General features: G+C 54.8%; 5 protein-coding genes across 5 annotated transcripts; 4 read left to right on the forward strand and 1 right to left on the reverse strand.

Annotated features, from left to right (window-relative positions):
- Positions 1-23: 23 nt before the first annotated feature.
- On the forward strand, positions 24-3,249 carry HRG_03323 (PIF1-like helicase domain-containing protein; the record flags this gene model as incomplete). Its single annotated transcript, XM_044861794.1, has 6 exons — positions 24-422; positions 620-714; positions 782-1,109; positions 1,175-1,726; positions 1,947-2,371; positions 2,430-3,249. The coding sequence occupies 6 exons, from the start codon at positions 24-26 to the stop codon at positions 3,247-3,249; spliced, it is 2,619 nt and encodes an 872-aa protein (XP_044722820.1).
- A 635-nt stretch (positions 3,250-3,884) lies between these two features.
- On the forward strand, positions 3,885-4,547 carry HRG_03324 (C2H2 finger domain-containing protein; the record flags this gene model as incomplete). Its single annotated transcript, XM_044861795.1, has 1 exon — positions 3,885-4,547. The coding sequence occupies one exon, from the start codon at positions 3,885-3,887 to the stop codon at positions 4,545-4,547; it is 663 nt and encodes a 220-aa protein (XP_044722821.1).
- A 6,749-nt stretch (positions 4,548-11,296) lies between these two features.
- Positions 11,297-13,011, forward strand: HRG_03325 (nitrate assimilation regulatory protein nirA; the record flags this gene model as incomplete). Its single annotated transcript, XM_044861796.1, has 5 exons — positions 11,297-11,895; positions 11,993-12,132; positions 12,202-12,439; positions 12,544-12,741; positions 12,810-13,011. 5 exons carry the CDS (start codon positions 11,297-11,299, stop codon positions 13,009-13,011), a joined length of 1,377 nt encoding a protein of 458 aa, XP_044722822.1.
- A 7,735-nt stretch (positions 13,012-20,746) lies between these two features.
- On the forward strand, positions 20,747-21,118 carry HRG_03326 (uncharacterized protein; the record flags this gene model as incomplete). The annotated part of the gene is made up of 1 exon (XM_044861797.1): positions 20,747-21,118. One exon carries the CDS (start codon positions 20,747-20,749, stop codon positions 21,116-21,118), a length of 372 nt encoding a protein of 123 aa, XP_044722823.1.
- A 1,977-nt stretch (positions 21,119-23,095) lies between these two features.
- On the reverse strand, positions 23,096-23,655 carry HRG_03327 (uncharacterized protein; the record flags this gene model as incomplete). The annotated part of the gene is made up of 2 exons (XM_044861798.1): positions 23,096-23,420; positions 23,504-23,655. 2 exons carry the CDS (start codon positions 23,653-23,655, stop codon positions 23,096-23,098), a joined length of 477 nt encoding a protein of 158 aa, XP_044722824.1.
- Positions 23,656-24,025: the final 370 nt, after the last annotated feature.

Here is a 24,025-nt window from a genome sequence, read left to right on the forward strand (position 1 = left end):
TCATAGCGACGCAACGGAAGACCATGGCGCTCGTCTACTACGTCACGAACTACGCGACCAAGGTGGAGGACCCGACGTGGAAGCGCGTCGCCGCCGCGGCGGAACTGCTGCCCGTTCTCTCGGCCGGCGGCCAGCCGGGTGCCGGGGATGACGCCCGTGGTGGCGTCGTCGGCGACGGCGATGGAACTAAAAACAAGACGCGGCAGTTTCTGATGAGAGTGGCGAATCGGGTATTCACGGAGCGGGCTCTGTCACAAGTCGAGGTCGTCGCCCATCTCCTGGGATACCTGAGCGAGTTCACGGGCAGCAGCGCCTGGGCGTACCTGAACGTGTCGGTGCTCTACTGGCACGTCTCCAGGCGGTGGCGACACCTTCGGCAGGAGAGCGGCACCGCGGTCGCAGACGTGTCCGTGGACGAGTCGGTCGTCGTGGATGAAGCAGGCGAACGGATCAGCTTCGCCGAGGCGTACCATCATCGCGGACACGTCCTACGAGGCTTGTGCCTATATGACTATGTCTCGCTCGTTAGGCTCCAACGCGTCGGCAAGGAAGGGTGCTCCGGTGCCTGGGAGAGGTGCCGTTCGAGAGCGGCTGGGAGGCCGGTAGGGACTGGGTGCAGGTGTTAAGGCGGCCGGGAAAGCACGCCGTCGTCTGCCTTGACGGCTACCTAAGCAAGGATTTCGAGCAGGACGACGAGGAATCGGGCCATCGCAGGTAAGTTCGGCAAGACGGCGGGGCGAAGAGGGGTCGCGACGCGGGGGGGCTTACTGTGCCGTCGCAGAGCAGCCGTGCAGCATCTTGCTGCCCTGTTTGTGCCGTGGGAGGCCTTTCTCGGCGAAGAGCGAGGCGACATCAATGATATATGGAGGCGGGCGCGAGAGCAGCTGCCGCCGAGAACTCTCTGCCTCGTCGATAACGTTCAACTGCTCCGGCGGTCCGCCGAGGACGCAAGGCGAGACGCCAAGCAGTGGGCGGCCTCGGGCGGTGACGGGGATCCCGGCGGCGCTCTCGGCGCGGGGGAGGAGGGGGGCCAACACCCGGGGGACCACGACGCGGCCTCGGCGTACCAGTCCGACAACGTCGGAAACGCAACGCGACTAATCGACGTCGTCCGAAGCGCGGCCGGAGCGAGCCAGATCACGGCGGATCGCGCGAGCTTTCGGGAATGATACAGCAGCTGTGCCGCTTCCAGCAATCAGCGCTGGTCTCGACCGCCGAGCTTCAGGCCGCCATCGTGAGGGAACGGGACGGGAGGCACATCGACATGCCGGGGCAGGTGTTTTCCGGGGCTGCGGTGCCGCCGCAGGACCAGGTCAAGGCCATCAAGTCGCAGCAGACATGCGCCTCTAGGGAGAGGGTGAAGATGATCCAGGGCATACAAAGCATGGCCCCGGCCCACGGCACCGATCGTGGTGCAGCGGAGAGGAGCGTGCTGACCGGCTTCGGGGAGGAAGACGTGCAGATGACGCGAGCGGAAGCCGAGGAGACGGCAGGTAACGCGGGGGCTGGAATGGAAGTCCGCCTCGGCCCGTCGACCTCCTTCCTCGAGGCCGGGAAAGGCTTGACGACACGCTTGACGCTGAACAAGAAACAGGCGATCGCCTTCTCCATACTATGCCGCCACCTGGACTCGATGCGGCAAGGAGACGGAGGCGACGTCAGCCAGCTCTGCCAATTCGTCGGCGGCGAGGGCGGCACCGGCAAGTCTCGCGTCATCGGAGCACTCGTGGGCCTTTTCGCCGCGAAGGGCATCTCGCCGCCTGCTGATAACGGCGACGTCGGGGACCGCCGCGGCGCGGGTCAATGGCATCACCATCCACCCGCCTGCGGCTTCACCAGGACCAAGCGCCGGGCGCGAACACGGCGAGGGACGTCGACGGGGTGCGGTTGCCGAGGCAGGCGGAGCGGTTCGTTAACGGCCAGTCCAGGATGGACTGGCAGGATAGGACGTGCTCGTCATCGACGAGGTGAGCATGCTCGGCGCGCGGACGCTGCACGCCGTCAACGAGCGGCTCTGCCAGCTGCGGGGATCGAAGCGGGACTTCGGGGGGATCCCCATCGTCCTCTTCTGCGGGGACTTCCACCAGTTCCGCCCCGTCCAGGAGAGGTCGATCCTGTTGCCGAGCGCGGCCGTCTCGTGGGACGAGGACAACTCGTTCAGTGCCGAGCAGCGGCACCAGCACGACAAGGCGCACGCGCTGTGGAAGGGGTTCACGACCGTCGTCATTCTGGACGAGCAGATGCGCGCCGCCGGCGACCCGGAGCTGCGGCGGCTGCTGAAGCGGATCCGACGGGGCGTGCAGGACCACACGGACCTGGATCTCTCAACTCGAGGTGCCACCGGAAGGCAGGCGGATCCCGTGGGAGACGGGTATCACGGTGGTGACGCCGCTCAACAGGAACCGGTGGAACCTCAACATGGAGGCGAGCCTGGCGTTCCAGATCCAGCAGCGGTCGACGGTGCGCATCTTCCTCCGAGCACAATGGAAGGACGGCCTGCCGACCGAGGAAGAGGCCATCATGATGTTGAACCAGGGCGACGACAGCGCGATCCCGGTGCCGGCCGTCTTCATGTTCGTGCCGGGGATGCCGGTCGTCGAACCACAACACCCACCAGGGGCTAAAGCTGGTGAACGGCGCCGGCTACACGGCGGCGGAGGTCATCGTCGACAAGGCGCACCCGGGCATCGGCTCGGCCGACATGGTGATCCACTTCGGCCGCCGGCGGCGATCATACTGGGGTCGGAGACGACCAAGGACTTCCGCTTCGTCGGGATGCCGCCTGGCACCATCCTCCTGACGCCCATGAGCGTCAGGATCCAGTGTCACCGGAAGCGACCGTGGCAGCAGAACGACGTCAGCCGCAAGGGCCTGCCGTGCGCCGCCGCCTTCGCATGCACGGATTACAAGGTGCAGGGGGGGACGCTCGAGCGCGTCGCGCTCGAGCTGCGAGGGACGAGGACGATAAACGTCGGCGGACGTGCCGTCCCCTCGCAGTGCGACCCGTATAGCCTGTACGTGCAGCTGTCGCGGTGCCCGACGCTGGACGGCATCATGCTCGTGTCGAAGGTGCGAGAGAGGGACCTGGTGGGAAACCGGGTCCCCCGGGAGATGACGGCCGCACAAGCGAGGCTAGAGGAACTGAGCGACAGAACCGTCCGGGAGGCGCTGTGCTGGCTCGGCGACGACTTCGAATTGAATTCGCGCAGAAACAGAGAAGCCCTGGACAGGCATGAATTGCATGAATGACGTCGGACGCGGGAAACGGCCAACGTATAAGCAAGAGACTTAAGGCAATGGACGTAACTGCCAGGCCAATCGGAGGCCAACCGGAAAGCGGAATTGGGGAATTTGAGCGGGAACGGCAACGGCTTTTCACACCCAACAGGAAGGCGGGATTCGCACAAAGGGCAAAGGGACAAGACGAAAGAGGGCAAACCTTTAGGCCAACCGGAAAGCAACCATTTTAAGACGAAACAAGACGAAAGAGGCAATTTTCAAGCCAACCGGAAAGCAGGCCGGGAGAAAAAGCCAACCAACGAGAAGCGGACAAAAGCTGGCGAATCAGGGGCGCGAATCCGGGGGGACAAAAAATCCGGGGGCATAAAGTCCTTTCGTTCCTCAAGGCAAGGCATCACGCCAATTCGAATCCCTTTCAGAAGCACTACCTGGGACGGGAGGTTTGCGCGGATACTTGGGGTATTCTCCGGCGACAAAAACCACAGCAGGCGCTCATAAGGCAGGCCTGCAGCGTCGGCCACTCTATCAGCAAGCGGAGACCCACGGATCTCACAGCTGAACAAATAGCATCCGTGTCTACTGATCCTATCATCAAGCGACTAGAGCAAGACCTTCGGCATCATCGCCCAGGTTCAAAGAAGCACATGGAACTCCGCCGTCGACTGAGGAACGAGAAGCAAAGATTGAAGAGGGTGCTTAAGCAGAAGATTCGAGATGAATGGACTGCCAGACAGGCGGTGGACGACATTGAGGGGCAATTGCAAGGTATTGGGTTTGTCAAACAAGCGACTGTGAACACTCCCATTTGTCCTCAGCGACCGGCTCAAAAGCGATTGGTTGAGGCCCTCGCCGCTCCACTTGGCAACACGCTCGAAGGTCAATATCGACGGAGAGACAATGCTATCGCCGCCATCGTAGCTTATTGTATGGTCGAGGAAGGGCAGACGATCCGCGGCGCTCGAGCGTCGGTCGACTCAACTAGGCCTACTCTCATGAACGAACCGCCTATCAACAGCCCTCAACTCACGGCTCTGATGTCCACCTTCATTAAGACAGTCACGGACAGGCCTCGAAGATGCTTCATCTGTGTCGGCAAGGCCCTTGATTTGACATCAGATGATGGGGCCGTGGAGGTTCTCATTCGCGAGTTTTACACTCCTGGAGACCTGTCCAAGCACTTCCGACGCAAGCACTTGTCGAATTTACGCGAGGGCGATGAGATTAGATGTTCGATCTGCGATTTGCCACTGGACCATATGGAGCATCTGCGGAACCATGCTCTACGAATACACGGAACAGTGTCCTAAGCTATGCCTTTGACCAATCGAAGTTGTTGGTCTGCAAGGTAGCAAATCGAATGTATCGCTTGGTATCTCCACGGTCAACCTGCATCGCGCGAAATCTATGTGTGTGGCTAAAGCAGTCACCTTGTTCTCAACCAGACTTCCCTAATCAGGAGAATATCCTTTCTTTTTAGTATGAGACAAGGAGAACTTACGTTCCTCGAGCTTCAGCCTTCTAGTTGACGTCCATTTTCGCGCGGTGGTGATAGAGGAACTTTTGCGGTGGAAGTGTTCCAATCGTTCTTACGAGGAATGTCGGAGTGTTAGGCTATTAGGTGTTATCAAGGACCACCTGAAAGATCATTATAAGGCCATGTATCAGGACCTATAGTGACCTCACGTGTATGGCTAATTTGGTGCCCATGGAGTTACCCAACGGCATAAATAGGACCGTTGGGCCGCACCTTTCTAGATCTTCATAACAACTTGTGTACTTGGCTCCTACCTCTTCCAATGTGTATTGGCGTAATCGTCGTTAAACATTAATTCTGTCTTTCGCTTGAACGGCCGTCGGGCCACCTAAAAATCCACACCTAGATAAAAGGCGTGCATGATCGAGCGTCCAGCGTCCTTTGCAACAAACCAATTGTCAAGGACAACCACGTGGGCGGCATCGTATCGGCTCTCAGTCGCGGGAAGTGCATCGATCGTCAATGTGACTAGAACACAACGTAACTAAGGAACGAGCATTCTTGAAAACGTCAATTTGCTCCTCGAATGTTTGCCTGCTCATTACTTACGGCATGATGGAGGTCAATTGGGCTATCGTGGTGCCTTTAACAGTTACCTAGGGAGGCACGCAGCTATCTTACTTTTCCCCAGCAAGCTAGCGAGCAACCAGTCTGCCATGAAGGGCTGGCCGCGAGAATCCTCCCGAAGCTTCAGGATACACGCTCAGATCTATTCCAGCCGCGCGACAAAGCAATCATGGTCTACCCTTGAAAGTTCACACTCTATTGTATTTCCATTAGCACCACCTGATCCACCTTGAGTAAGTACGTGCCGAACCTGAGCAGGGACTGAGCTACCCTGAGCAGGGGCTGAGCTACCCTGATCTGCCCTGAGCTGCCTGGAGCCGCCTGAGCCTGTCCTGAGCTGCCCTGAGCTGCCCTGGGTTGCCCGCTCCGGCGTGTGGAGCATCGAATAAGCCACTGCCAAGCGGTTGAACGAACATTGTACAGCCGCTGCATTTTTCGCAGCCGCAATACTTGTGATATCCTGGCTTACACGCGTCGCCAAGTTGTAGCGTATTTAGGAATCTGGTGTACCAGTCTACGCTTCACAGTCTTCGATGCTGCGCGAAATACACATCGTGTAATTTTTTCCGGCCCTTCCATAATCTGCAGATACTCCCCTCTCATGCTCTTTGAACTCTTCAAATAACAAAAATTCGAGATGCGAAATTACAGTATCACGCATCGAGGAGAAAATTAACTTACCAGTTGGCAGTTGCTTGCCGTAGGTACATCTCAAGGCTTTGACCGTACCGTACTTGCGTTCTGGCGAAAGGTTTCTACCGCCCTGTCAAGATCAAGACGCTCATTCACGGTGCTGCCTAAAAGGCAGCAAGCAGTTCGTAATGCCATATTAGTGATGGATTCGAACCTTCTAGGTGACATCGTCATCTATGCTGTGTGATGGGTTCTAATAGTGTAAATTACAGCTATGTAGTCCTCGTGCGTTTTACATTCGAGCTGAGGAAAGAAGAAGGAAAGGAAAATAGAAGGACAGAAATCCTCCAACAAAATAGACTAAGCCGTTACTGGAGCAACAGTGCTTAGACCGACAAGGCACTGCCTTGTCCAGCAGGGCCTAGCCCGTTACATGCTGCCTAGGTGGCGACATCGCCACTCAGCCCAAAATTCCAAGTATAAGAAGCCAACTTTTCACCATCACTTAGATAGAGAATCAAGAGTCTTTCGTTGTCCGATACACAGGGATCTTCTTCCCGATCGTTGTTCAGTCATCCACACCAACCGTGCCCCTTGTTGTGTGACCCTGTCTCTTCCGATCTGTGACTGACTGACTCACTCTGTTCCGTCCCGCAGGTCCTAACGGCCATCAGGTGCACAGCCTCTGATGCAGCTTGCGTCACTTGACCAATCATACGCGCAGCCCAGAGTTATTGATGTTCTAAGCTCCAGTTCTCATTGGTCAAAATCGCTTCTACTAAGAGGACAAGATGACGCCATCCAGACGTGCGCCGTCTCTCGAAACATGCATGAAGTTTGTGCAAAGCCCTCCCTGCCCGGCTGAATTCTGCCTCCTCCTGGTAAAAGACCAGCTCAAACGGAAATAATACTGTAGTGTACACTATGTTACATAGTAAGCCAGTCAGGACAATAAAGGAGCACTTCGGCGCTCATTAGCTCCACAGGAGTATGAACTACTCGCGCATGTCCACGACCGTTGCCCACCAGACTTACCTGAGCCTGCTTTTGCCCAATCTAGACGCTATATTCTTGGCTCGGCGGGCGGAGAGCCGGAAAAGCCTATGTCGCAGAAGAAACGAAAAATGTCTTAACCTTCTTCTGGGCGTAGTTCACAAGCACGTTTCAGATCAACAGACAGTGTTGGAGCCGCCAAAAGCGGCAATTCTGGAGGTTGGGGTAGGTAAATAGCCCTGCCGCACCTCGAACGTCATCATCGCGGTTTGTGCCCATGTACCTGGAAGTAGTGTCGCTGAAATGCGCCCAAAAAGGACGCGGTTTGGTGACGCAAGTTGTGGCCCCTGACCATTCTCTCGCATACGTCTCCGAGACCCCACATCTCCCACCCTCGCCTTCACTCCTCTTCTCTCTAGCTCTACTTTAAAGTACTTCTGCACTATCCCGCTTCATCGCGCTCCAACCGAGCTGCTGCCACGAGACCCTCCACTACGCCCACCTTCGGGTTTCTCCATATGCCTCTAAACGCAGCCATCTCAAGAAGAGGGCGTAGTGCCTGGTACAACGCAAAAATCTGGCAGAAAAAGTGCTAAGAGAGGTGGAAGCACACTGTGGCTGCGGCATAGCAGCTCGTAGAACGAAGACGTCAGGTCATTGCTGTGTACATATTGCAACCATCTCGAGAATGTCGGGTGAAGCAGAAGCGCGATTCGGCCGGCAGTGCAATTTCATGGTTAACTAATCCTTTCTGGGCTGTGGCGGCAGCCATCCGAGAACAGGTGGTTTGTATGTATGTGTATTTCACCCGGAGGATTTCTCCTATAGGGCCTAGACGTAAAAGCTACTGACATTTCAATACATTAATGCGTAACACCTTAAGCCCCACGCGAACAGGTGGTAGGATTGATGACCTGCAGCAAAAGATGCAGGACGCTGCTGACCAACGATCTCCATGTGCAGGATGGCCCTAAACCAGGACCCCCTTAATCGCTCTATGCGCGATATTTATCTTCCATGTGTCTAGCCGTATTAGGCAAGGGCGCCTCACACCTAGCGGTAACTTAGCTATGCGCGTTTCCCCTCTGGAAATGGCGCTGTCGTAAGTCACGATTGGTGAGGCGCACTTACACTATCGACAAACATGTCTGACATAACATAGAGGTGTCGCGAAGCCAGATACTTAGTGTCATCTGAATCATTAGACAGTAGCTCCAACTTTTCGTAACATAAGGCAAAGGCAATTGGCATCCAGAAAGTGAGGTTATCGCGAGATTTAATTACTATAACTAGTAACTTAGTAGTATTGATTACCGTTTGGGACATCTCCAAAAAAGCAAAAAGACGTGCTAGGCTAGAGAAGACTAGATACATAAGACGTCACGACCAAGCCGCCCGAATAAACCGATGTCATTTCGCTGCTAAAAAGACCATAGGATCAGGTCGGACGAACTCGACAAGAAGCCTGAAGCGAACGCCAGCTAGGCATTGAGGGGCCTCATCATGGAGACGCCGGCTGAGGCCGTGATCATGGTGGGGCGAAGCGCGTCGCCTGCGTCGACACCCGCGAAAAGATCGACACGCGTCGTGAGGCCAAGCACCAAAATTCGAGAAGCCGCGCGACAGCCCGACGATCTGGCTGAGAAGACAACACGCGCAACTAGGCTTGCAACGCGCATTGCCTCGGACGATGTCGCCATCAGTGACGCGACTGAGCGGCGCAAAGTTGCCAGCAGCAGCAGTGGCGCGAACGAAGGCCGAGCCATGCTCCAGAAAGTTCTCGAACTCTTGAGCGAGTCACGTCAAGAAACGCAAAAGCTCAGCCGAGCGATAGATGCGCAAAACGAGATCATATCCAGCAACAGCAGATGATCCAGGAAATGGATCAACAAGGGAAAGAGATGAGAGATGAGCTTCGTCACATCCGAGCGCAGTTAGAGACCCTGGCTACGCCGCATCTTCTCTGCAGAGCAGTCCGCAGATGTCGTATGCGAGCGCTGCAGGGTCATCGCCGACGATCCAGACAATGAACCGGGGCACCGTACCAGCAGCTAAATCGGCACGAACAGCCGTCAGCGATAGTCTCTACTGTACGGTGGACACATCACGAGTCGAAGAAGCGAACAGGTGCCAGACGCAGATCGGCAACATCCGAAAGGCCATAGAGAGCGACATGAGAAAGAGTCAGAGGCAGGAGACTTGGAAATGCGCAGCGGTCGTGACAGACGCTCGAAACCCCGACCGGATCAAAATTTTATGCAGAGACCAAACCGAGTTGAAGCAGGTCAAGGAAGCAGCGCAGAAGACGGTAACTTCGGGAGCCAGGGTACTGAGAGATCAGCTTTACCCTGTCAAAGTCGACAACACCAAGCGTACCGCAGTGCTGGACGCCGAAGGCAACGTTCTGCCGGGCGCAGCTGAGGCGCTCGGAGCCGAGAATTACGTCACGATTGCCAAGATCACCTGGCTTAGCAACAAAGAGAAAGCCAAAGCGTACGGGTCAATGGTGATCTATGTCACCAAAGAGAGTGACGCGCAAAGACTTCTGGACGGCGTGTGGTTCGATGTTGCGGGAGAGTCCGCCTGCACCAATGTTTTTGAACGCCGCGTAGGACCGATTCAGTGCTTCAACTGTCAAGAGATGGGACACAAGGCGTTTTCATGCAAGAAGCCGCAAAGATGTGGCAGATGCGCGAAAGCAGAACATCACCACAGAGAATGCAAGGAGACAGTGCCAAAGTGCGTGCCCTGCGGTGGACCACACGAATCGTACAGCCGGAACTGTCGGGCGCGGAACCCTGGGGATGAGACGCAGGCAGCGTCTGGCCCTTCGGGCTAAGCAGCGGAAGTGAGAATCCACTTAGGATCGATTATGGCACTAACCTTCAACAATACTAACACACAGGTATTCGACTTCGGATTTCGACAGACCGCGCTTCAGCTGCTGAAGGTAGGACGCTGAACACTTGGAGAAATTGGCCTTCAAGCAGGCCTGTCACGGAGCGAGTAGCGGCGAGGTTGGTGTAGCGTATGCTGACCCGTGGGGCTTAAGGTGTTACGCATTAATGTATTGAAATGTCAGTAGCTTTTACGTCTAGGCCCTATAGGAGAAATCCTCCGGGTGAAATACACATACATACATACATACTAGATACATAAAGTATCCTGAGTATCCGTACCTGGGGTTGCCTCGAGCTAGTGGCGGTGTGTCACACACAATACGAGTCAGGGGTAAGCTTACAAGTGGGGGTCTAAAGACCCCCCGCCCTTGGGCTAATGATCGGCTGCAGTGAGATCGTGCTCGAACTACCCCTGCCAATTAGTTTGGGCCGCCACGACATGACGGGGGGACAAAGACGAGACAAGGCAAGACAAAATGTGGCGCGACGTGACAGAAAGCGACCCACCTGCGCGCCATCGAGGTCGGCATGACGTCTGCGATGTTGTGTTGCAGCTGTAGTGACCCAAACACCAAACCTTGTTCCTCTCCTGAGCTCATGCAGACCAGGGCAACCATATGTACATACATATATACATACATAAATACAAGATATATATGCATGTACGTATGCACAAACATGCCTCGGGGCCGGCACGTTAAACCTTGCCATGGACAGCACGTGGCGATCGCGGCCCTGACCACCATCTCGCCGTGACGCCTAAGCCATGTTGTCTTGATACCTCAGGGTCTGACCTCGACTGGCCCCGGGCACGATAGGCGTACCTTACATAAGGAGGCGGTTCCTTTCCACGGGCCCCTACTGTACTTGGCAGCAAAGACAATGCCCCGTCGAATGCTGATACGAATGGCTTGTCAGAGGTGCCGCAAGAAACGAGCAAAGGTCAGTCGATAGCCCACCGAAGCCAAAGCCCAAAGAGCCCCCAGTCGTCTGTCTCATCCCATATCCTGCCTAGCTGGATACTTTCACTGATTGGTTTCTCGCTCTCTAGTGTGATGATGGCCAGGCACCGTGCAAAAGATGCGACGAGGCCGGAGAAGGACGCGTATACGACCACCCGCGACGCAAGTCCAAAGACGATCTACGGGCCGAGATCGATAGTCTACGGCGGTACAGCGAGGAGCATGACCGACTACTCCGCGCAATATGTTCAATCAACGACGTCGAAGTCAGCAATGCCTTTATACAAGACTTGGTCGAGGGGACCAAGTCTCACCAAGCCATTCTGCAGGAGCTGGCGCACCTGAACGGTGAAAACGGGCGTGGCTCGTCAGATGGAGGTGAACAGGAATCATCGGCGGGCTCTTCCAGCTCCATTCTCGACGAAGCCGTCTGCCCGCACTGCCTGAGCCGACTGCCGTCGCCCACCATGCACCGTTCTGCCTCGGGCTCGAGCGACCTCAGCACACTGAGCGAGGCTCCCAAGGCGACTTCGACACCGGCCCTGGCGGCTCCTGTTTCCCGTCATTGCCCTTTGACGATGCATCACACGCGCAAACCGACAGGTGGACGTGCGCCGGGTGTACGGTGGCTTCGGTTCGGCAGATCCTCGACGCCCTCCTCACCTGGGACTACCTCCCTTCTGCCTCATGTGCAAGGACCCTTCTTCCGAGACTATTGCAGCGGCTCGAGCCGGTACTGCTCCTCTGCCCTGGTAAACGCGCTCATCGCGCTGGCAACCCGGGTGGTCCACGAGATCAGCGACGAAGCGGAGAGCCCGGGCCTGGCTTCAAGTGCGGAAGCAAACCACTTTCGACAAGGCCGAGGCCATTATCCGCAGAACCGGCCCTCGGCCAACCTCCCAGATATACAGGCCATCGGGATTCTCTCGCTCTACCAGATTACCTGCGGGCGCGAGGCCGAAGCTCAAGCGCTTGCCGACTCCTTTGCCGCTAGGATAGTCAATCTTGTCCTCAAGAGCCCTGATGGGCTCCGAGGCCGAGAATATGCCAAAGTTTGGGCTACTTCGTACCGCGGCGCCGTGTCCCTGATTCGGTCTGTAAACCGCTTGCAGCCCCTGTTCCCGACTCCTCCGAAGCATAAACTGATGGGATTCCGCACACAGCATACTTCGTCTCACGACGGGCCAAGTCTTCACCATGTCTACGAGTTGCAAGCTACAAGACGACTCAATATTTCTAGACCAATCCGCCTGCAGTGCCGAGTACCTGTTTGGCGGCCAGTGCGGCAGCGGAACTACACCAGGTGAATGCATCAAGTTAGGTATACCCAGGAATTGTATCCAATCAGAGTCGCACCGTAACACGGCTGCAGACCCTGCCCTGAAAGCACGCGGCTCGCAACTGCGCAATCTACAGCTCATTCCAGCAAGAGTCTTCCAGCTCACGGAATGGGTGTACAAGCTCCTCTCATCAGCAACCCATACCCCAAACGGACGATTCGACACAGCCGAGGTCATGGCAGTGTATACCGAGTGTCTCGATTGGTACGAAGGATTCTTCTCCCTACCCAAAACCGGCGGCAGTGACACCCCCTTTGTACTCTTTATCCAGTATGTACACAGACACAAGAACCCGGCTCACAGGACTCGGGAGGGGGCCGAGAGACACAGAGGGGAGAAGAGACAGCATCATCCGGCTGACTGCCCGCATGTAGCATGTACTATCAGTTCTGCCTACTCTGCCTGTTCCGCCCTCTCGCCAACCTTGTCCTGGCTGATTCCGACGTCCGACCCCGCGAAATCTGTCTCCAGGCTGCGGACTCTATCCTCACCCTGTCGCAGTCCTACAGCAGGCTCTTCACCCTTAGACGCGTCTCCCCATTCGTCCCCTATTTTGTTTGTGCCTCTGCCCTGCATGGCTTACAATTGAGTCAACATGCAACTCTGTGGCCTTGGCTGGCTCGCAACCTTTCCAACCAAGAAAGTTGTCCTTGGCGACCATCTCGGATGTTTCAAGCGTGGACGGGTTTAGCACCTATCAAGACGTGTCCCCCTCCCCGACTGCCGCCAAAGTGCCCATAATGGCCCACGCGAGCCAATTGCTGGCAGAGATGAGCTCCAACCGTCGAATGGCCTCATCCATAGAGAAGATGCTTCGAGGATATCTTACCGATTTATGGTGATGCAGAGTAGACTCGACAGAGTCTTGTTGTAACTTAACGGGTTCTCGCATCGGCCGGGGTCTTTGCGGGCGCGCTTCAGTACAAGTAGCAAGGCAATCGCCTCACCGGGTTCGAACGCCGTTGGACAAGGCAGCCACAGTGCTTTTGCTCTCTTGCCAAACGCCGAATCTTGATAATTACCCACCCATTGCGTAAGTCTTCAATATGCATACACATATTTTCTAGTCCTGTTTTACGCGTTTGACTGTACTATGCCATGGACTGTCCGAATCCACCCTTCTCTTCGATGAATCGACGGAAATATTATCAGGCTCGGAGCTCAACCGCTTCCCCCCCGTTTTCCTGTTGCCTCTGATCTGGGCTGGTGGCTTGAATGTCCAAAGAAACTGAATCGACGCTAGGAGATCGCCTTGATGTCCCAAGGCTTGATGACCCAAGCCAGTGCCTGTGACCTCGCAACCTCCTTAGCCAAGAATTTTCTTCCCTTCGCAATTGTCAGGTATCTCTGAGCATTTTTGAGCCATTCCTGCAGTTCGTCGAAGCTAGTGGTAGCAGTGAACGAGCGATCGCCATGTATCTTCAACACTCGTGGAAACCGTAGAGTATAGTACCGTGCATTTGCGGGCTTGTCGAAGCCAGATCCCACGAGTTCTACTATAAATGGATGCTGAAATAACGCCTTTGGGCGTAGTCCACGGTCGGGTCCAAGACCACGTCAAAATTTGGCGTGGACTCAATGAAGGGTATTTGTGTGAAATATCCATGTCGGTTGAGATATTGCATATGGTCTTTCGGGATGCCATGTTTGTCGATGATGTCGATGATGCGAAGTCTTGGCTTAGAATTATAACGGCAGACCTCATCTTTATTTTCCATGCATCCGATAAAAAACGACGTCCACCAGAGCTTGCCAATTCCAATCTCTTGTTCGTCCTCCGCGCTATGGTTGCCACCGACAATAGTGAAGTCGGCAGAGTCACCGAGGCCTGGAATGTAGTCTTTCTTGAGTTTGATGGATGACTTGTCGCAATCGGAGGTGAAGTAAGGTCGTTGCAACCTTTCAGCACCAGTCCCTCCCACCGTTGTGTAATGGCTCGTGCGAATAGTTCAGTGAGCCGCTCAGCAGCATTGGCTGAGGAGAATGCAACCACTTCGCGGAACCCGACCTCGGAAAGACCAGGGTCCGGCGAACCAGAGACCGAAGTAGTCGTCGCCGCTTAGCATGGCTTTTTCTAGCGCAGACCGTGTCGTCCAGCAACAGAAGATCGTAGAACATAATCATGAGATGTTCATTCATATTGAATGGGGTCTTGGGCCGCCCAAGGAGCCGTCCTGATCGTCTGACGTGTTTACGAATTTTGTGGAAGGGCTCGATTACCCTACTGTCGTCGTTCCATACCAGCAGCTCGCCCTCCAGTATGCATTGTTTCTTGATCCTGCAGCCTGCCGTGCCAAGGTTGAGGCTTTCTCGTAACGCGCGATGAAGGCCAATGCGGTCGATGGTAGAGTCCCTCCCACTCTTGGAGAATATTTTGATGCAGGCCTGGTTTGCTTAAGTCAACATGAAGTTGACAGTATTCTCCATCGTATTTCCGCCCACGCTCATTAGTCTTGAGCCAGCCAAGTGGCAGCAATGCTTGATGCTCCTTGCTTTCGCATAAGCTGGCCGTTCAATCATGACTCAACCTGCGGCTGTAGGACTTTCCTCAACTCTTCCCAGGGATTTACCACGGCCTGTAGGGGTGTATTCCGGATCTCAAGTCCCCTAGGATACTTACGGCAACTTGGATTGAATTCTGAAAACGGAGGAGATTCCACAAAACGGATGAAATCTGCCCATCGCCAGTCTTTCTGGGACAGAGGCCGGATTGTAGTTTTTGATAGCATGCGAACCAGCCATTTGGCCTCAAAGCTGTTCAATCTTCGGAACAAACTGATGAGCAGATCGTCCGAGCTGCTGCAGGGTTGACGGTATTTCCGCTCAGTTTTTCTCGCAGATCAGCGGACGAGAAAGGTGAGAAGGCTGCAATCCGATCGAGCACATCGTCAAGTTCTTGCAGAGTCACTTTCGGACCCATCCTTGGTTCGCAGTCCGTTATAGCCATAACGCGCTCAACACAAGTTGCGAAGTCCGGGCCGTTCCTGGTTTGCCATATCTGTAGCTCCTTCATTCGGGACGATCCAAGACATTGTGCTTGTTGGACAATCCTTTCGAGCTGAATTTTGACAAGCCGAAAACTCGGTCCGGCCTGCGTTCGGGAAAGAGGCATGACAAGAATGCCACGGCTTCTGACCCTAGACGTGGGATGGCTGTATCATGTTTGTCGAACCAGCCAACAAGACTGCGCACATCGAAGTCCTGGGTCTTCTGAATACTGAAAGACCTCGTGTGATTTCTTTCGAGTTCACTGAGGAGTTCACATAAGAGATGCAACGGAAATGGCATATTGGCTGAATATTTGTAGTCCAGGGCTGTTCAACCAGAGGATGGCGAATGTATGACGGAATGAGTCTTAGCACAAGCTCTGGGATGAGCGGAGGGAGTCGTAATCCAACTTATAAACGATGTCCTCCCTGCTCCATTTCCACTGAATCTATGGCCCTCGAGGCGAACTCAGACTTGTAGCATGCGGGTGGGTTGCTCCGTCTAATGACGACGTCGTGAATCTCGTCGCTGCGGCTGACAGCCCTTGCGACATAAGTACCCATTCTGCCTTGCCAAGTTATTTGTCGTGACTGGATTCGGCACCTCTAGTTCGAAGGTTAGGTGGGACTACTGACCTCGCAACGCAATAGCCATGAACGGCAAAACATGTTCACGGCTGGACGCTCGAATGCGACCTCCTTGGCATCCTGTGCCAACCCAAAACGGCTTCACGGCAACCGGCGCATGTATATTGTCACTTGATCTCTGCCCCAGCGCTATTTCCAGAAAGTAGTATCCCACTCGTATCTGCAACAAATGCTGCGTCTCGTTGCAAACCGTACAGTACGACTAGGCTCTAGCAGACTATTGTGATCCGTTGTACTCATACTTGACAAACCCGCCAATCCCTACACGCCTGATAGGGGTTGCAGAGCATCTCAAACATCTCGTCGTAACCGATGAGGAGATTCATTTCCCTCAGCATATCCTGCCCTCGAAGGCTTCGGTCTCGTCATTCCATTGCAGCGTTATGGGTGGCTGCCGCCGTTAATCTCGACTTCAAGAAAAGAACGTCCGTCATCAGCGCAAAATGTACTCCTTCCAGCGTGGTATCGGCCCCGATTGTTTCAGACCTCCAGAGCCCTCCGGCCCTCCACCATGCTCTCTTGGGCCTTTCAACGTATACTCATGGCGGGCACTCTTGGTTATTTCCGAGCCAGACTCGTGAGAGCTTGACTTTGTTCACTGTTTTCGCGGCTCCGCTCGCCCCTCTGGGCAAGTCTTCCGATGCCTTCCACCGCTTCGGCGACGCGCGCGTGGTTCGTCATCCAGCGCCTGCTCTGCGGGCCCATGAGGTGGCTGGTCTCGCTGCTGCTGCGGGTCCTGTTTGGCATGCCGTTTGCGATCCTTGGTGCTGTGGCACTCTGACAGACGGGTTTGGTATTGGCAAGTTGAGCTTCTAAGGCGCCGAGACGAGAGCTGATGTCGGCCAGCTGATTTCGAATTTCGCAGTGCTCGTTGTAGCAAAGGTCTCTGATCTTGCGGTCCGTCACAGCAAAGAGGCTGCCACATGTACAAGTAGTGCTCGCAGCGGCAGTTTCATTACAGCCGACATGATCGATTCCACTGTCTGCTGGCATGTGGCAGGATTTAAGTGCCTCGTTCACATAGGTAAGTTCTTCCAATTCGATGTGACCTTCGAAAACGGGATCACAACTGGAGTCGTCGACATTGTATTCGCGAATATATTTCGGCCCGGATTGACCTCTCTCCGCCCCGGGCTGACCAGCCGGTGAGTTTGTCGCTATTTGCTTTTTACTTGCCATGGCGCTGTGGACGGGAGAGTGTGAGAAGGATGGAAATACGTGACGAGGATAGTGTAGACTGTAGAGGTAGGATGAGGAGACGAAGACACATGGAGTCGGAATGTATGGTCTTTATAGGCAAACCTCGCGTAAGGACATCTCGTGATCTTCTCCTACACGGATGTCGTTCCTGTGATGTCGGCGCAATGGAACTTCGCCATGTATGTGGTTAGGGGCACCTCCGCCTATTTTCGTTCTCCTGCGGGTATGCGAGTCGCTGTGGGCAGCCCGGAAACGGTGTGATACGAGACGCAAATCCAGAAGCCCAAGCCATTCTCCGTCCGGCGTATCTGGCTACCATCTAGAGGCTAGCTCTAGACCACGCCGTCACGTCGCAATTCATCGCCGTGCAGACCTTTGAGCTGGCAGCCCTCCACCCGCCGCACTGACTGCTGTCCACGACTGGCTCGCCGCCATACCGCCGTAGGCTCCGCCCAGCAAGCCTCCGGGCCGAGATATGTACGATGAGGTGACAATGTGCTCCAATCAGAAGCGTCTGCGGCTTTGTGAAGCGGTATCAATCTGACTGATGATGGATCAGTGGATGAAGTCGTTTCCCAGACGTGGCGGCCGGTCTATGGTCCAATGGCCTGCGTGCTCCTCTGCACCCATGCCAGTATCGAGAGATACTTGCCCCGTTAGGGCCAACAGGCGTAATGAAGAGGCGATCATTCAGTGCGAGATAGCACGTATAATGGAACTTGTAAAGGCAAATATTGCTCCCGCTGATCGGTTGGAAAGCTCTATAGCCCCGCCAGGCAGTCATTGTAACGCCTCCCATGTCTCCGCTTGTAGTGGAAACGCAGCTGGGCTCGCGCGAGGTGTCATCGTCGTTCGCCGGTGAATACAACTGCCTGACGCTTGCTGGTTTGTGCGAGGCTGTCGTCCTGAGAGCTTTCAAGCTTAGATGGGGTCGTGCCCTCGGGTTGTCAGCCTGAGTATCGACACCGCTTTCGAAGTCGTCGTTATTGTCGTTGTCATTGCCTCATTTTCTGGGAAGCGATACTTCTGGCAGGGGTCGGCCAGGCAGGGGGACTCTGCTCGCAGGGACTTGGCTGGCCGCGGTTGTGATTGTGCCGCCGGTATGAGCCTTTGAACATGTGCCTTGGACATCTAGTAGCGGCTCTATCCTATGGCGGAATAATGGTGAACTCAAGTGAGTGGTTGGCGGATGATTGGTACTGTAGGACAAAATTACCAGCTGTCGCAAAGAGAAGTTCGGGGAGAAGGCTGGGTACAGAAAACGCGGGGTGTCGCTCCTAGACCCTTCCGCTCATCATGGGTGCCTGGATTCCCGTTACCGTACCTGCGGCCGATTCTGGCTTCACAACAGTGCAGCAAGTCCTCGTCTTGGGCGATTGACAGCATCCTAGCTTCTTGCTGCTTGGTAGTACTGAGCTGTAAGGACTGCAACCCCTCTTGGTAAGCAAAATCGTCTTCACTGCAGCCAGAAAGTGAGCTGGCGCCGAGCACCAGGCAGCAGCGGAAGGGTCTAGGAGCGACACCCCGAGTTTCCTCGACCAACCCGTTCCCCGCCACTCGCCTCTACAACAGTTGGTGATCTAGTCATGCCAGCCCTCCGCCAACCTCTTGACTTCACCATCACTCTACCACGGCGTTGCAACAATTCTCCGCTCATAGATCAGCGTCCCGGTATAACATGGAAATATGTTCTGACGAAGATGGCGCATGGTATGACCAGTGCGTCTTTCTCCCGCCAATCCATCCGAGACTGGCCATGGACGAGCCGGTCCGCTTGGTTGGCAGTCACACTCGACAAGATCTCTGGCCGTGTTCGCGGCCGCCCCTTAGTCTTTGGAGAACCCGCAGGTGGAAGTGGATCGTGATACTGTTGATGATCGCTGCGGCAGTCCTGATGTCGCCGTGATCAGCAGGCGATTCGAAAGGCTCCTCCTACTGAACAACTCGACGAATGCCTCGATGATTCGCGACTTGCCAGTCCTGCCCTCGCCACCGACGAACTGGCAGAGTTGGCCGACTTCGCCTCCGTCGTTTTGTCGCATCAAATCGAGCTGGCAGCATATGATTGGGAAAGCGATCGACTGCGTTTTGTTCAGCGTCGGCCGTGTTGCCAACTCTCTGCCCGCCAAGCCTGCATTCCCGCCTCTACGTCGTCTGCGGTCTCGTCGAAGTCGGCCATCGCCATTTCGACATCGACCTCCTCGAAGCCAGCTAAGCCGACCATGACCCTCCGCAACGCAGCACGGCAGTCGCTTTCTCGGACCACGGTTATACTTTGTATGCCTTGGATCATCCTCTCCCTCTCTTTCGAGGCACTCATCTGCTGCGACTTGGTGGCCCTGACCTGATCCTACGGTGGCAGTGCGACCCCGGAAAATACCCGCCCCTACATGCTTATCCGTCTCGCCCCTTGTTCGGGTACTGTACCACGGCGGCCTGCAGCTCGGCCGTCGAGGAAAGCGCTGATCGATGGAACCGATAGAGCTGTTGCATCATCGCCATTGCTCCGGCGACTTGGCCGTCACCTGATTCGAGTCCAGTGCACCTCGGACGACGTCGATCAGCTGCGTTGCGTTTCCGATGCTGTTTGGACTGATACGTCGCTGTTGATTCTGCGCCCGCCTCGTCCGTCCCGCCCCTTCCACGTGTGCGACCGTCGGATAGGCATCTCCGGATGAGGATGCCCATTGCTTAGCATCGCGTTTTGCGTCTTCGGCTGATCGTCGAACCAGCCGCACGATATCGGCACGATGTCGTCGAGACATGATATTCTCGGAGCCAGCGCCTCTCGCGCCCGCGCCCAGATGCTGTTGATGTCGCCCATTTCTTCGCACATGAAAGACTCCCATGGTACAAATAGCACAAAGTGCTGCACGGTTGCCCTTTCAAAGGTGGAAAAAAATTAGCGTCTCCCATATCCTCCGGCGAATCGGTTTCGCGCAAACCTCCGATGACACGAGTCCTCGTCGTGGGCAAAGTCTTGCTCAGGTAGCCGTCAAGGCAAACGGTGGCCTGCTTTCCCGGCCGCCTGAGCACCTGAACCCAGCGTCTTCCTGGTGCCCGCCCATCATCGAAAGGCACCTCCCCCCTAGCCCCACAGCTCCCGTCGTTGCTGTTGCGTTTGAGTCTGACCAGCGATACGTAGTCGTACAGGCATAGGCCTCGCAGGAGATCTCCACGGTGCTGATATGCCTCGACGCGGAGATCCTGGGGCCTGCTTCTTCGACGACGACCGACTCATCCAGGGGATCATCTGTGACCCATGCGCTACTTGTCGCAGATGCCGCAATCGTCGAAAGACGTGCCAGTACAGCTAGTACCGGTATGTGTTTAGGTACGCCTAGGCGCTGCCATTGGAAAATTCGGCTGAGATCCTAGAAGATGAGCGACGACCTCGACCTGCGACAGGGGACGCTCCGTGAACATACGGTTCGTCACCCTCATCAAGAACTGTATGGTCCGATCCGTGCTCCATGGGGTGTATATTGCATGTCACCATCTCGTCTGCCGGTTCGGTTCGGCCGACGCAAGCACTAGATCAATGGTGCTTTCCGAGTCTTGGCCCTGCCACGTCTTGGTGCCTCGCGGCAGGCTGCAGAGCCCACAGTCATTCATCAGGTCGATGATCGGCTGCGCTTCCCTTGTCTTCTTGTTGCTACCTCATCGCCTCCCAGAGCAGATCGTGGCGATTAAAGTCCCCGCGACGACGTCCAGTTCCACCACGGAAGCCCACCACTAATCCATGCAGTTCTCTTACCGCCTCGATAGCACCTCGCTCTTCTACTCTACGTATACCGACACTACCATCAGATCTCGGCCCGGTAGCCGAAGGATTACCGCCGTCAAATCCGCTGACTGCGTTACCGCTTGCTCCGCCTCGAGGTCACTCCGCACCCAGAGCATGCTCCGGATCGGCCAGCCGGTCTCGTGTATCGTCGTCAGTATCATTGTCACCCAACTGCTGTGGCTTATTGAGCTCGTAATTACCCTGTCGTTTATCCTCCTTGCGTACGGAATCCTGCGCGGCACCATGAACGGCAGTATGAGCGACAGTATGAGCGACTCTACCGCCGGTGACGGCATCTTGTGCTCGATGTCGGACCAAAAGGGATAAATATCATCAGTAAAGATATCGACGGCGGTATAGTGCTGGAGATCTTAACATTAGATCTCAACTACCGTGGCTTCAAGGTCACGCGTCATTTTCACTGGGTCTAACCAGACAGAGAAATATGGTTTTGATGCTATACGCCAAGCTAGACCTACGAGGAGCACGAGCCGACAACTCCACAGGCTAAAAAATCTCGAAGCTAGTAGCCTCGAGAAGACTTTGAGAAAGATATCTAGAGTGTTTGAGCGCAAGGAGCAGAGTTGGTGTTGAAGGATCAGAGATTTCAGGCCTCGGCGGCTACGCTGCATCGCATGAGGCCAAGGAAGGAAAGAATGATCCCCAATCCTAATAATATGTTCATAAACCTCCGATATATATTAGGAATGTCTATGTGCTTCCACAGGGCGATGAAGAGGTGCTATATGCGATTGAAGGTGCATTTGGTCAGGTTGAAGAGGAGGAGGAAGGAGGGTAAAGCCACCTGATTCGTCGCCTTCTTACACATGGGCGGAGACAGACCAAAAACCCAACAGTCCACGGCAATTAAACATTGAAAGCACTACAGAGTAGTATTTCTTTTATAATTTATTATGGGCTAATAGCTTCAATTCAATTGATATAGTTTGTATGGTCAAGGCACCTTTTTGCGGTACCGGTGAAGGGGGTGTAACAGGCGATGGGTGGGGCATGGTAGGCCCGGTCGCGCTCGCTAAGCAGGCGCCGAGGGTGGGTCCGAGTACTCTTCGGCTACACGAAGAATATATATCGAGCACGAATCTGTCATTGGGAAGATGCCACGTGATCACGGCGTAACAGTCACATCCATAGTCGACGAGAGCGTATTCAGTAGCCTCTGTTGACGGGTCGACCGTTCATTGGTGGCTTGAACGCTTCCTAGTCGACCATGCCGGTCACAGCCCGTGACAGATGGCCAGCTGTTGGAACGGCGCAGCAGGAAGGGCGGCATGGGTCACCTGCCAGGTCACGTGGGGCATTCAGCTGAGATTTCTGCGGGCCCAAAAGGGGCACATTCCTAGCCGGAAGGGGGCATCACACACATCGCCTTTACACACACACAGCCGTGCCTATAGCTCCAATTGACCTCTTCTGTGTGCCCACTATCGTTGCCACCTTCCTCATTCGGACGAGCCGCAGAACCGCTGTTCTGACACCAGCTTAGGATGGTAGCTTAATACTACAAAGGAACCCCAAACGAGCGGCAACACTCTGGGCACATGGAGCAAGACGTATCAGCAGATTGAACAACTGGACGCACGTATACAGGCACGCCGCCATGAACAGTAACGCTGCATGGCTGCCTAACCAACAACCGCCTGTCAAGAAGAGATAGTCCCTTGCGTGGTCCAAATCGACAATGATGTGGCTGGCCACGGCCTGCCCCCATAACCTCGTCCGCAAAAGTCAGTTTACTTTCCCGAATAAGATCCAGGAGATTTGGGTGTATCAGAAGACTTGGGCGATAGCATGAAGCCTCGCCCGTACCTTGCCCCAAATTGGGACCTGGCCTCTGTTTTGGCACCGACATCAGGTCCAGGATACGCATTGTCTTGCAATTGAGATTCCTCCTCCTTGGGCCTTTGGATATTAAGTGTGATCATGTCCCGTGATATCTGCCGGACCGTTTCATCACTAAGGTGACCCCCTACTTGCCTGCTCCTCCATCCAAGTCCCTTGTTTTGTCCGTGAATCGTCTTTCCGTCAGTCGAAACCATGAACTGCATGGCGTCGCCTGTAGCGTAGTTGTCAATAATGCTAATGTTTTCCTTTAAGCGCTTGTTTGCTTCAGAACAAATGCTCAAGCTTTGGCGCGCGTTTTCCCATTCTTCACGCAGCCTCGCAATCTCGGAAGTATCCCCAGAAGCAGGCACTTTCTTTATTTTCCCAGCAAGCGATCGAACAAATCCTTCTCGTGTTGTCCCAGTTTCACGACTGTGTTGTCAAGGGTCTTCCTGCACCCATTCAGACCCTCATTGACGACCTTTCGGGGAACGTAGCTGGCTCTTCATTTTCGGACGAGCTTCCACTGCGTTTGGTGGCCAGCTGAAATTCATCGATATGCTTCGACAGTTGGTCACAAATTTCAAGGCATCGCTGCGTGCTCAATCGCTCTTCCTGCATGGTTTGCAATTCTGGCGCGCCTGAGCCGGTCTCCGATATGGCGTCTGCGAGAAAGACACCTATTTTCTCGTCGATACTTTCGAGGTGAGCCCGGAGGTCACTGTGCGCTGTCTCGACAAGGTCTTTGTAGCTTCGAATGGTCTCGGCGGTGGCAGAGCATACGCGGCTACATTCACAGCATAAACATTAGAGTTGTTACTGAATGGTTTATTTTATGGAGGGTGGTGGCTTGCAGACCGTGAAACGTACAGATTGGCGTCAGTGAGGGCAATAGTGATTGTCGACTTGTAGCCGGATAACAACCGCCTAAATCCGTCGATATCATCACCCATGTACTTGAGTTTAGCCCACCCCCGAAAGGTCGTCTGAGTCAGGCTTTCTAACCATACGCCATATGCCATACGGACCCGTATGGTTTATGGTGTATGGTTTATTCTCATATGGTGAAATAAACCATAAGGGATTTTCCGATGATCTGCCGGATCGGGTGATTCGCCGGTTTTTTTCTCCCTTGCATTCCAGTAAAGAACTGAGAATAACTCCACGAATACTATTTGAATTATTCTAAAATCTCATAAGAGAAATTAATAATGCTCAAAGATTTCACTCAATATTTTTTGAAGTCATCCAGTCATCGAGGTCGTCTTCTGTTACTCTCCGATCGCGCAAGTCCCCGAAATGCACCCACTACCTCCCGATCACTATCAACAGCTAAAGAGGGCCTTTGAGGACAGGATATGTGGGTTGAGGTTATCATTGCCTTGTTGTTTG

The sequence above is a fragment of the Hirsutella rhossiliensis genome (genome assembly GCF_020360975.1).
Source record: "Hirsutella rhossiliensis strain HR02 chromosome Unknown scaffold00003, whole genome shotgun sequence".
Taxonomy (NCBI): Eukaryota; Fungi; Ascomycota; class Sordariomycetes; order Hypocreales; family Ophiocordycipitaceae; genus Hirsutella; species Hirsutella rhossiliensis.